Genomic DNA, 12,138 nt, shown 5'->3' on the forward strand with positions numbered 1-12,138 from the left:
GAGTGCTGTTAAACTTCCCCTGACCTGTGAATTTCCTGGGCTCATGCTGCAGGGCTTGTGGATAATGACATCTCGACAATGTATTTTACTCTCAGGTGCTGACACGTCCTCTCAGGGGTAACCCATTTACCACAGCTCCTGTCTGGGGAATGGGAGGAAGCGACAGAACAGTCTGCAGCTGCTGCTCCCACAGCCCATTCTGACTCATTTCTGCTTTGGAACCATAGAGTAATTAGTCATCAGAGCCCACTGCAGGGAGGGGCTGGATTGGCGGGTCAGGTTCAGTGTCATTTAACACTGCCTGGGCCAGGGATTCCCAGGGCTGATCCGCTGAAGGCGCCCTTCAGCCCTGGCATATTATCAGGGGTCCAGGGAGCTGTAGTGATATTTTCAAGGGTAATTCTGTTTCCAGTTATATTTCCATGGCCTTGCATCAGGGGGCCGGGATGGAGCCTCTTGTAGAGGTCCCAGAAGTGTCTGTCCACATCCTACTAGTCTGGATTGGCATCTCTGTTCCTGATCCCACACCCCAAACAGCTACAGACCTACAGCCCCAGGCCAACCCCACACGTGCTCTCGGACATTCCCCAACCTTTGTTCTCCTGGGGACAGCCCACGCTTGGCCCATCTAGCACCAGCCACCCAGGCAGTGCAAGCCTGTTAACCGCTTTCCCCTTCCTTGCCCCCGGGAGGGGGGCCAGGGTTACACTCTTCATTTACAGTGGGGAAATGCAGGCCTGGAGAAGGCAGACAGAAGGGGGACAGAACCAGGAACAGAACCCTAGTGCCTTGCCTGCATCTCTGTTGCTGTAACCACTAGACTCTCATTCCCTTTGCTAAGGAGTGCTTGGCAGCAGCACTGGCTGGGAGTGCCCACACTTACCTTCTGAGTGGTGGGAGAGAGTGAGCAGACTGACGCAGGAGGCGCCGATGCCAGAGCCAAAGACAGTGATTCGCAGGGGGTCCCCCCCGAAGAAGGCAATATTTTCACTGATCCAGCGCAGCGCCTGGATCTGATCCAGCAGCCCATAGTTCCCCTTGGCTGCCTGGTCCCCGGTGCTCAGGAATCCTGCAGCCAAACGGAACCCACTTAGGACACAGCAAGCAGCCGGTCTCCTGACCTCCCACAATCCCCTCCAGTCCCAGCCAGCGTGGGAGCCCCTCTCAAACCTCCGGCTGCGAGCACCTGTGGCCAAGGCCGTGCAGCAAGCCTCTGGGATCTCCTTTGACTGTGAGCCTCAGAGCTGAGGCCAGGGACCCCCACTGTGAGCCCCCGGGACCTCCATCCCACTGCCAGCCCCTGGCACCCTCCCCACTGTGAGCCCCCGGGGCCCCCATTTCCCTGCCAGCCCCTGGCACCTCCCCACTGAGAGCCCCCAGGAACAGGCTCTGAATCTTTTGGGGCCTCCATCCCCGCTGTGAAATGGGGACAAGGAGCCTGCCTTTCCCAGCTGGACTCTCCCACTCCTCTCCTGGGCACAATGTAGCAGCCCAGCCCACACCCCTTGGGTGGCCAGCAGGGCTCAGTGCAGAGGAATGGGCCTACCTGGGCACTCAGCTGAGCCATCTGCTTTCTGAGAGCCTTGGGCACCATCAATAGAGTGACTCAGGCCCCGAGCCCTCTTCCAGCACAGGCTGCAAGGAGCCGTCCTGCTGGGCTGACGAACCCAGGAGTCCCCCAGCCACCTCCCGATCGCCCGGCAGGGCAGCATCTCTCTCTGCCTGCAGACACTCTCCAGGTCCCTGTGGCTCTCACTGCTCCAGCAGGGGGTGGGGGGCTCACTTCCCCAGAGCGGTGGGGCTCAGCCATCCACAGGCTCCTCACAGCCCAGGGAAGCCGTCAGCTTCTGCCCTCAGCAATTTCTTCAGGCCAAACCATTGGCTTGGGGCATTAGCTAAAGAAACAACCAGGCCCCCCACAGGCCCTGACTCCAGCACCAGCCCAGAGAGGCACCTGTGCTCAAGTGCTCCAAGCACAGAGCAGTATGTCCGCTGCTCATGGCAGGGCTCACCAGCCCAGCCCCCAGCCTTCGCCAGGCCTGCGGCAGCTGGCAGAGCCAACATTCCTCCATTCTGCAGAGCACCCAGGCCAAGCATCCTGCCATCAGCCTTCTAACGCAGCTGGGGGAGGGGAGTGGAAAGCCCCCAGAAAGCCCCTGTTCACAGACAAGTTGGGCTGGGGCAGAGGGAGGGTTTGGGGCGCCAGGCATAAACAAGGGGGCTCCGGATGAACCTGGCCACAGGAGAGGGTCCCCAACAAGGCAGCTCCTCTGTCCACCTCAGGAATGCTCCAGCCCAGGCTCTGGGAGCTGGGGCTGGGAAGAGGTGCCTGGTGCCTGATTTTGAGAAGCCTGTGTGTCCCTAGCCCCAACGGATGTCAGTGTGAATCACGCCCCAGGAATCTCAGGTCAGCACACTTGGCCCAAGTGATTCAATCCAACATCTGCAGCTGGCCTGCCTAAGCCCACCCTCCCTACACAGGACACTCTCCCAAGGGAAAGGTGGAAGAATACACACACTGCAGGGACCAAGCCCTCCGGCCACCCTGGGGGAGAGGGGCTAGACATGGCCTTGTCCATCTGGAGCGGCTCAGCTCTGCATGGCTTCAGCGCCAGCAGGCCCACTGGCCATTGCCAGGAGCAAAGCTGTGCCCTGCAAGCGCTGACACAGCCTGGCTCTGGGCTCTGCTGTGGTGCGCCAGCAGGGTAAGCCATCTGCCCTTCGAGAAAGCTCCCATCGATCTGTTTCCAGAGGCAGAATGGATGGGACATGTCCCAGGGGGCAGCTCATTAGCGCTGGCCGGGCAGCTGCTGCTCCCAGCCTCCAGGGAGGAGGAGCTGGATAAACACATGTATTAATTATTTAACCGCGGATCAATATTTGCTTTCAGCTGAGCCAGGCTGTGTAAATGAAACTAAACTCCCCAGTCCAGGGAGCCTCAGCGCTGCCCCAGAGCCCAGCCACAGGCATGGACAGAGCTGGCAGAGAGGTCGGGGACGGGCAGCAGGAAGCACAAAGGGCCAGCTAGAGGCCCCAACCCCACTCCCACCTTTCTCAGGTGATGCTGGCAGGACCGAACAATCTCGATGACACCCTCATCCCCCTGCCCCAACCCTTCTGGCCATAACTTGACCCCCCCCCCGGACCCCTTCCCTGAGCCACAGGGAGACACGACCCCCCCTTGGGCCCTTTGGGGAGACATGAGGGCAGGGCTACAGGGCCCTGGGCTGAGGTTCTCCCTCCCCCTGTGAGCAGAACAGATCTGCAGCTAGAGGAACTGCACGGGAAGGGCACAGCACAGCCTTCAGCAGGGATACCAAACTGGCCTCCCTGGAGCTCCTGACGCCGCCGGAGGGACCTCCTTCCAGCCCGTCAGCTCCTCTCCGAGCAGGCCACTTCCCTTCCTAGGCCGGCCTGAGCAGAGTCCCCCTGGAGTTCTGCCCCCCACCACGCCCCTGCCCCCCACCCTCGGAGCTCTGCCTCCCACACCCCTGCCCCCCGCCCTCGGGGCTCTGCCCTCCCCGTCCCCGGGGCTCTGTCCCCCACACCCTTTCTCCCCTGGCCTTGGGGCTCTGCCTCCCACACCCCTTCTCCCCTGGTGTCACGTTATTGATTTGAACTGGGACCGTATAGAACATGGTTGCAACCAAAGTCCTGTAGTGGCACCAAATATTGTATAAAGGGGGTCAAATGAGGTGTCTAAGACAAGGTTAGGGTTTGCTGGTTATGATTATGCTGTCTATATGTGTGTATCAATTTTGTAGTTGAAGTTATGAATATTGGCTCTATACTGTCTGTATTTCAAACTTATGCTATGCTTCTGGGTGACATCCCAGATAAGTTGGTATTAGCTCAGCCTAGCATGCTTGATGGCCCATTAAGGACCATCAGCTATACAACTGACCCATTGAGAGAAGGCAAATATGCCTTGTAACTCAGCAAAGTATGCAGGGACTGGCCCATGTGACTCCAGACTCCATTTTGCTGTAATTTTCCACAGTAAGAACAAAGAGGTGTTCTTACACCTGGAAAAGACTATAAAAGGCTGATGCCTCATCTCCATCTTATCTTCAATTCTGCTTCATACCTCTGGAGGAACTTTGCTACAAACTGAAGCTCTGAACAAAGGACTGATGACCCATCCCAGCTGGGGATGTATTCCAGAGACTTGAGCTAGACCTGCAGTTTATTCTATCACTGCTACAAGCCTGAACCAAGAACTTTGCCATTACTGTATGTAATTGATTCCATTTAACCAATTCTAACTCTCATCTATATCTTTTTCCTTTTATAAATAAACCTTTAGATTTTAGATTCTAAAGGATTGGCAACAGCGTGATTTGTGGGTAAGATCTGATTTGTATATTGACCTGGGTCTGGGGCTTGATTCTTTGGGATCAAGAAAACCTTTTTTCTTTTACTGGGGTATTGGTTTTCATAACCATTTGTCCCCATAACGAGTGGCACTGGTGGTGATACTGGGAAACTGGAGTGTCTAAGGGAATTGCTTGTGAGACTTGTGGTTAGCCAGTGGGGTGAGACCGAAGTCCTCTTTGTCTGGCTGGTTTGGTTTGCCTTAGAGGTGGAAAAAACCCAGCCTTGAGCTGTAACTGCCCTGTTTAAGCAATTTGTCCTGAATTGGCACTCTCAGTTGGGTCCCGCCAGAACCAGCATCGTTACACCTGGCCTTGGGGCTCTGTCCCCCACACCCTTTCTCCCCTGGCCTCAGGGCTCTGCCCCCCCTTCTCCCCTGGCCTCGGGGCTCTGTCCCCCACACCCCTTTTCTCCCCTGGCCTTGGGGCTCTACCCAGCACCCTTGGAGCTCTGCCTCCCACACCCCTGTCCTGGGGGCTCTGCCGCCCCACCACTTCTCCCCTGGCCTCGGAGCTCTGCCTCCCACACCCCTGCCCCCCACACCCCTTCTCCCCTGGCCTTGGGGCTCTGCCCCCCGCCCTCGGGGCTCTGCCCCTCACACCCCTGTCCTAGGGGTTCTGCCCCACATACCCCTTCTACCCTGGCCTTGGGGCTCTGCCCCACATATCCTTGCCCCCCACCCAACAACAGCTGAGGCCCTCAGGGGCCCCCCTTTCTCTCCCCCACCTGGGAGTTGGGCCCTGCTGCGCCCGTACCTAGCACACCCACGCGGTAGTTGAGGGTGATGACGATGACGTTGCCGTAGCTGGCCAGGATGCTGCCATCAATCATGTTCCCTGTGCCCTCCATGTAGGAGCCGCCATGGATATAAACCATCACGGGCTTGGCCCCACTGTCACGAATGTCTGAAAGAAGAGGAGGTTAAACACAGGACTCTGCCAGGAGGGTGGACCGCAGGGGAGAGGAACAACACCAGCTGCCAGGACCTGCGGAGGGGTAGCGCTGCAGCCATGCCCAGGCCAGCTAGGGCCTGGGCATCTCACCCAGGACAAATGGAGCCCAGCCCGCCACAGGCCACGCCGTCACCAGCCCTCCAGGATTCCCAGAGACCTTGCGGGCCCAATCCTGGCGGTGCCAGATCCCGGCACTGCTTCTCCCACCAGGCCAGCTGCCCCAGGTGGGTCAGGGCTCTGCAGGCACAGGCCATGAGTGGGCACTCAAAGGGATTCCTGGGCTTTCCCTGGAGAGGGATCTTGCTGTATGTCACTCAGCACTGGGCCCATCCAGGGGCTCCTTCCCCAGCAGCCTGACAGGGAGCGTCCTGCGTGCACAAGGGGCTGCAGGAGCCTGCAAACAGCCCAGGCCGGTGGCTAGCTGAGTCCTGGAAGCTGGCATTGCTTTGGGAAGGGGAGAGATGTGCAGGACCTGGGGCAGGTGGAGGGAGATCACTGCTTGCATTTCTGACCTCGCCATGGAAAGGCAGGAATCCCTCTGTCTCTTGCCATGTCCCCCTAGCTCTACCCCCAGTGCCCAGACAGACCATGGCAATGAGGGGCAGACAGACTGACCAGATGGGCACAGGGAACGGGGGAGATGGAGGAGCAGGGAATGAGGGGAATACAGGAGAGTGGGGACTGGACTAGGTCCTGAGGAATGGAGTGTCAATGGAGGGGGTGCTGGACAGTGAGGGGTCATGGGGGGGGGCGCTAGACGCTGAGGGCCTATGGGGGAGGGGAGGCATCAGGTGCCCTCTCTTCTGTCTGTGAACATCTCAACGGAAGGTCCTGCTGCACCCCCAGCCCTGCCCCTGGTGTTCTGCCAAAGAAGCAGGCACTGGAGCCCCTCCACCTCTGGCTGCAGACCCCACACTCCTTATGCTTGGCCTCAGCATCTCTCTCGCTCCCCTCAGCGGGCGCTGGGGGTCTGGCACAGGTAGGTCAGCCCTTTGCTGACTCCTGCCCTGTTTTCTGACTCCCGAGGCAATGCCTGAAGGGGCCAGTGCCAGCCATTGGCAATGCTTTTGCGCTGGCTGAGCAGAGGGCACACAGCCAGTGTCACAGGCCTGCCTCCGCCACCAGGCCTAGCCTTCTGACCACAGCATCCCCTGAGGCTGGGACCCGCTTCTCTATAACTGTTAATTCGACTACCTCCCCTGGCTTTCCCTTCTGAGTGCCAGCAGCCGAGAGCCCCTGCAGACGCACACTGATCCCAGGCCAGGCAGGCTCAATTCTGAGCAAGACAAACCTTCCAACACCTTCAGCAGGACAGGGGCCCACAGGGTCAGTGAGACATGGGCAGCGGCACTGGTTGGCCATGGACCCCACTGGGCTATCATCCATGCATTGGGCCTGGGGCCTTGGTCTCTCCTTTGGATGGCTGCCCTGGTGAGAGAGATGACGTTTCATACCCCAGGCTGGCAGCACACAGACAGGGCAGCATCACCCCAGGCCAGAGGGCTGATGGGGCTCAGATGGGTCTGCTAACTTCGGCTCATTAAGCCTCTGGTTCTGGGTTCTCTGGGGAGCCAAGCTGGCTGCTGCCCCAGGCACCTACAAGCAAGTCCTTCCCAGCACTCCTGACAGACGCAGGGGCACCTGGCACTGTGCAGGCAAGGCCAGCGCACTCAGGCTAACCAACCTCCCTCATCTGGTCCATCCCCACCCCCATCTTCCCGGGGGAACCTGGGTGAGTCATGGCTCTTTTCCCTAGAAGGGGCCTACAGGTCAGTATGCCTATGAGAAGAGCATTTCCTGAGGCTACAAACAGAGCCCACCTATTAGCCCTCTACAGGTGGCCATAAGTGTCCCCTCTCTTCAGGCCCAGGGACTCCTTGGTTGGCTGGGTCTGATTCCCCTTTGAGCAGACGGCGCCTAGGCAGGTCTAAAGGCCCCCGGAGGGAAGTTCTCAGGCTTCCAGCCTTGACTTGGGAATGCATTTGGTATCTAGCTTAGATCTCTTGCTAAGGAATTTACCATCCCCCTTGACCACACTCCCACACACCGTGCTGGGCAGGGCCAGGACATCCCCCCCATCGCACATCTGGAGGCAGAGGCCTGGAGCAGCCCAGGGTCACGCAGGGAGACTGTGGCACGGCCAGCCTTGAACCAGGTCTCCTGAATCCCAAGGTGGCTCCTTAACGACTAGACAAAGCAGTCCTTCTCTGATGCTGCGATTTGCTTTGTCAGCCACTCAAAGCACACAAACCTCTCAAGCCCTGACCGAAGGCTGGGAAGACAGCAGCATACAGGAAATGGCCAAAGAGGCTCCTAGCCCGAACTCCAGTTGTTGGAATGGCCTTTTGGTGGCTGCAGCTGGAGTCAGAACTCTGAGGGTGAAAGCCCAGAACTACCATCAAAGCAGCGTGTCCACAGCCTGTCAGGTTCATTGGGGTGGTTTAATTATGTCGAGGGGAGAGCGCTCTCCCGCCGGCATAGAGCGGCTACCCAGGAGACCTTACAGCAGTGCAACTGTAAGATCCATAGTACAGACGTAGCCTAAGGGGACTGTCTGTGACTTCATGGTAAGACTGTTATAAGACTGATCCAGGGGTTCACACTTGTTACTGGCTTGGTGAAATCTAATGATAGAACATAGCGCCAGCTTGGGGTGCCTGCCCTGTTTCTGACAGTCTGCCCGGAGGTGGGCACTTGTGGCCATGAGCCACTCCAGACAGCGTGACAAGCGTGACTTCCAGAAAAGAGATCAGGAGATGGAGCATCCTGTTCCCACTGGGAGTTTGTTTCAGTGGTTAATCACCCTCGCTGTTACAAATCTCCAGGGCCGGATTAACTCTCCTGTGGACCTGGGACTATTCGATTTTGTGGGGCCCCTGTGTACAAGTCTTTTTCCTGGGAAGGAGTTAGGTGCAGGAGGGGGCTGGGACAGAGGATTGGGGTGCAGGAGAGGGTGTAAGGTCTGTGAGGGAGTTTGGGTGCAGGAGGGGGATTCTGATATGGGGCAGGGGATTGGGGTGGAGGAGGGGGTGCAAGGTGCAAGCTCCAGCCAGGAGGCGCTTACCACAGGCGGCTCCCGGCTGGCAGTTCAGTAGGGCTCAGGCAAGCTGCCTGCCTGCCTGCCTGCCGTAGCCCCACACGGCTCCTGGAAGGAGCTGGCTCCTAGCATGTCTCTGCAGCCCCTGGGAGGAAGGGGACAGCGTGTCTCCGTGCGCTGCCTGCACCCGCAAGCGCCGCCCCCGTTGCTCTCATTGGATGGTTTCCAGCCAATGGGAGCTGTAAGGACAGTGCTAGTGGCGGAGGCAGCATGTGGAGCCACCTCCCCCCTTGCCAGGAGCCGTAGAAATGCGTTAGCAGCCAGCCGCTTCTGGGAGCGGCGTGGGGCCATGGCATGCAGGCAGCCTGCCTGAGCGTCTCGCTGCGCCGCAGGGCTTTTAGCAGCCCAGAGTTGGAGATGGCTACCTATGATTTATTTTTGTGGGGCCACCCCTTGAACCAGGGCCCTGGGTTGCAGCCCCTGCCTTAATCCGGCCCTGCAAATCTCTGCCTACTTTCTATTTGAATTTATCTAGCTTCAGGTTCCAGGCGTTGGGAAGGATTAGATTCTTTGTCAGTAAATGCTGATAAGTATCGATTTCACCATGCACACACACACCAACTAAAAGATATTTCCATTGATAATTAACAACATTTACTGAGAGGCAAAGAAAGAAAAATATTGCTTCAGAAATTACTAATTTGATTGAAGAGTATTTACTTTGCATAATTTGACACGTGATGTTGACGACAATGTGTTTTAACAATTATAAACCTTTAACTTTTGAAATCTCAGTGTTTACTGTCATTTAATTATTGTCTGATACCCCGCATAATTTTCTATGACTATGAAAATTTAAATTGATAAAAATCTTAAAAAATACTTAAAACCCGTAATTTTGTGCACTGTGAAAATGTTAAAATCAATAAAAATCTAACAAATGCTTAGAAATAAACATTGATATTCTCCATTAAAAATTATCAAAAACTTTAATTAGGCTTGGCAGAATTCGATTTTACGAGCCCTTTAGAACCCACTATTTCTCCCTGAGAAGGAATGTATATGCTGTAATCAAATCACCTCTCAATCCCCCTTTTGATGGGCTAAACAGATGGAGCTCTTTAGTTCTCTCACTGTTAAGGCATTTTCTCCAGACCTCGAATAATTTTTGTGGTTCTTTTCTACACCCTCTCCAATTCTGGACTACTACAGGGCCAGAACAGCCCCATGTGTGCAACTTAGAGTAACCCTGGGGCTGCTCTAAATTACTGCAGCCTGCTCAGTTGCCTGTCACTTATGGCCACAGCAGCATGGGCTACACCTCCCAGCCCAGTCCACTCCTTAGGCTGAAGCTTGCCAAATGCAGCAGGGGTACCAAGGGGATTCTCCCTTGGCTTTTATAAGCAGCTTACAGTACCTATTCACTGCCAGAACCCTCTCCTGCTGTGTCACCAGGTGGCGGCAAGCCCCGTAACTGCACCTGGGGTGGAGAATTCTTTGAGGCGTCCACAGGGAGGAGTTGCTACACAGAGCATCTGGACATTGTCCTGTGGGCAGGCCGCACAAGCTGGAAAGGCTACGCATTCTGGACCCTTTCTCATTTAAATCCCTCAGACTTGCTCCCTCTCCGGACCTTTCGCATCTCAGCCCTGGCGGAGCTAATGTCTCCGGCAACAGCATCCTTAGCACTGCGTTTTTTCAGTCCTGCACATGGGACTGCCATCACCAAGCCACTCACCCCCTGGTGCCTCAGTGGAGCTAATCCAGTGCAGCATGGGAGACGTTGTGACACAAGGGGGAAGCTGCTTTCTGGGCCCCCACACATTTACCTCCCCCCCAATCTAAGCACCCGTGTGTACATACATAGACACCCCCGCCCCCAAATGTCACAGCTGCAGTAGGGAGGCTGAGGGCCATGCAGCACCAGGGAATGTGCAATCCCCAACATTGTCAATGTGTCCGCCAAGGATATTGCTAATGAGGTGAATTTATCACAGTGACGTGCATTGAAGACAAACACCAATTCAGGTCACAGTACAAGGGGTTCTGGGACGGGGGCAAAAGGCTGCAGATGGAAAGACAGGCTGGTTTTGCCAGGTTAAATTCCATCTGCCAGGAGGGTGCCCTGAATGCCACAGGACTCTCACAATTCACCAGGTTCCACTGACATCAGTTTACAGCTGTGTCCTCAGCAAACTTCCCCACAAACTCTCCCCTCCTGCCAACACGATAGGTCAGTTGCCTTTTATACTGAGCACCAGCCAGCTTTGCAGCTCCCTTAGGCCTGGTCTACATTCAAAGTTGCTCCAGATTAAAATCACACCTTCAGTTAAAGTGATACAAGACCGTACCTAGATGCTGGGAATTCAGTTTAAACCTGGCTTGTATCCATTTAATTTCACTCGATTCTCTATTGATACAAGCCAGGCTTAAACTGAATTCCCAGCATCCAGACAGGGTATTGGACCAGTGTGACTCAGTCAGCTTAAAAGCCCATCTTCAGTTATGCTGCTGCAACTGTGTAAGGCAGGGCCTTGGCCTCTGTACACAGCAAGGTCCTTGCTGATCTGCACATTTTGGGGCCTGTCGTTTACTCTCACTTGCTCCACCCCCGTTTTTGTTTTCACTGCCAGCAATCTGGGCTCTTTGTTATTAAAGGGGAGACACCCCCTTGCACTACCTCCTCCAGGCAGGAAAGGACCACAACCCCTCCTCTCTGCACCTTCCAGGCACTGAGGGGCCCAGCCCGGTCATTTCCCCCTCCAGCTCCACACCTTGATGATCTCCCACCTAGCCTGCTGTGCTGGTCTCCAGCCCCACTCTGACCTTGCAACCCTTGAACCTGTCCAGACACTCCTCCCGCCACAATAAGCTCCGGCTGCTCTTCCTCTGAGGCTCTGAACAGCTCTGCCCAAACAGCCGTCGCCTCCTGCTGCCAGATGAACTGAGAAAGGGCCTCTTAGGCTGAGCAGCTGGAAACCACTGCCTTAGCACTCCCCCCCTCCCCCGAAGAGCCCTGCACTCCTTGCCTGGGGGACAGCGCTGGCTGGGAATCGTCCCCGGCGGGGCAGGCTGGGAGCCCCTTGGCCAGCACATTGAACATGAGTGTAGTGCAAGGAACCCTGCACTGCACTGGCTGAGAGGAGAAAGATGCGATGAGATCTAACTGGGCTTCTCCGCCTCTACGTTCTGAGCCTCTCTGATTCCTTAGCCCGGAGCTGCTCCACTTGAGACATCAGAGGCTCACGTTCCAGGGACCTGATACCAGGGGACTGGCACAATACAAGGCATCTGGTGCGCACCCATCCCTCCGGCCTCCTGGCAAATCATCACATGCACTGCCTCAGCAGCAAGGCACCCCTGGCCCTGACTAAGCAGCTGCTGCCCATGGCTCCACCTCCAGCCGGGGGCTCAACTCGGGAAATTCTTGTTTACTCCTTTGTGGTGGATCTAATGTTTAGCCACCCACATGCCAAGGTCACTAACTCACAGTTAATCAGGCTGCCACCACAACGATCATCGCCTGGCACGGGGCAGCACCACTTCTCCCAGTGCCCCCTGGCGATTCAAATCAGAGCTGCGCAGAAGGGACTGCACCCTCCCGTACTGTCCAGGCCCCAGTTCTGCATTGGACATGGCAGGCAAAATCAGATACTCCTGTCCACTTTGCTGAGAAAAGCCACCTGCCAAGGCTGATCTGTCCCTGTCCCGCACAGAGCCCAGCAACCCGAGAGGGGTGGCCAAGCCACTGAAGTAATGCTTGCCTTCCCTCCC

The 12,138-nt window shown here is 56.4% G+C and overlaps 1 protein-coding gene and 1 long non-coding RNA gene across 3 annotated transcripts in view; one reads left to right on the forward strand and one right to left on the reverse strand.

Annotated features, from left to right (window-relative positions):
* Positions 1–12,138, reverse strand: part of NLGN3 (neuroligin 3) — an 84,470-nt gene that overhangs the window by 19,012 nt on the left and 53,320 nt on the right. Inside the window, exons 1-3 of one of the 2 annotated variants that reach the window (XM_024207358.2) lie at positions 8,392–8,479; positions 5,130–5,279; positions 884–1,069 (exon numbers count right to left, since the gene is read on the reverse strand). In XM_024207358.2, the coding sequence (XP_024063126.1) occupies positions 884–1,069; positions 5,130–5,250 (307 nt within the window). In that variant the 5' untranslated portion in view covers positions 5,251–5,279; positions 8,392–8,479. Of the gene's footprint in view, positions 1–883; positions 1,070–5,129; positions 5,280–8,391; positions 8,480–12,138 lie in introns of those variants that run through there. The other variant, XM_026652961.2, reaches the window with a different exon arrangement.
* Positions 2,867–8,151, forward strand: LOC112111777. Its single transcript, XR_002908521.1, has 3 exons — positions 2,867–3,058; positions 4,307–4,346; positions 5,228–8,151. It is a non-coding gene; the product is annotated as an uncharacterized LOC112111777 (long non-coding RNA).

The sequence above is a fragment of the Terrapene carolina genome, unplaced genomic scaffold (assembly GCF_002925995.2).
Source record: "Terrapene carolina triunguis isolate 2854851 unplaced genomic scaffold, T_m_triunguis-2.0 Scaffold131, whole genome shotgun sequence".
Classification (NCBI taxonomy): Eukaryota; Metazoa; Chordata; order Testudines; family Emydidae; genus Terrapene; species Terrapene triunguis.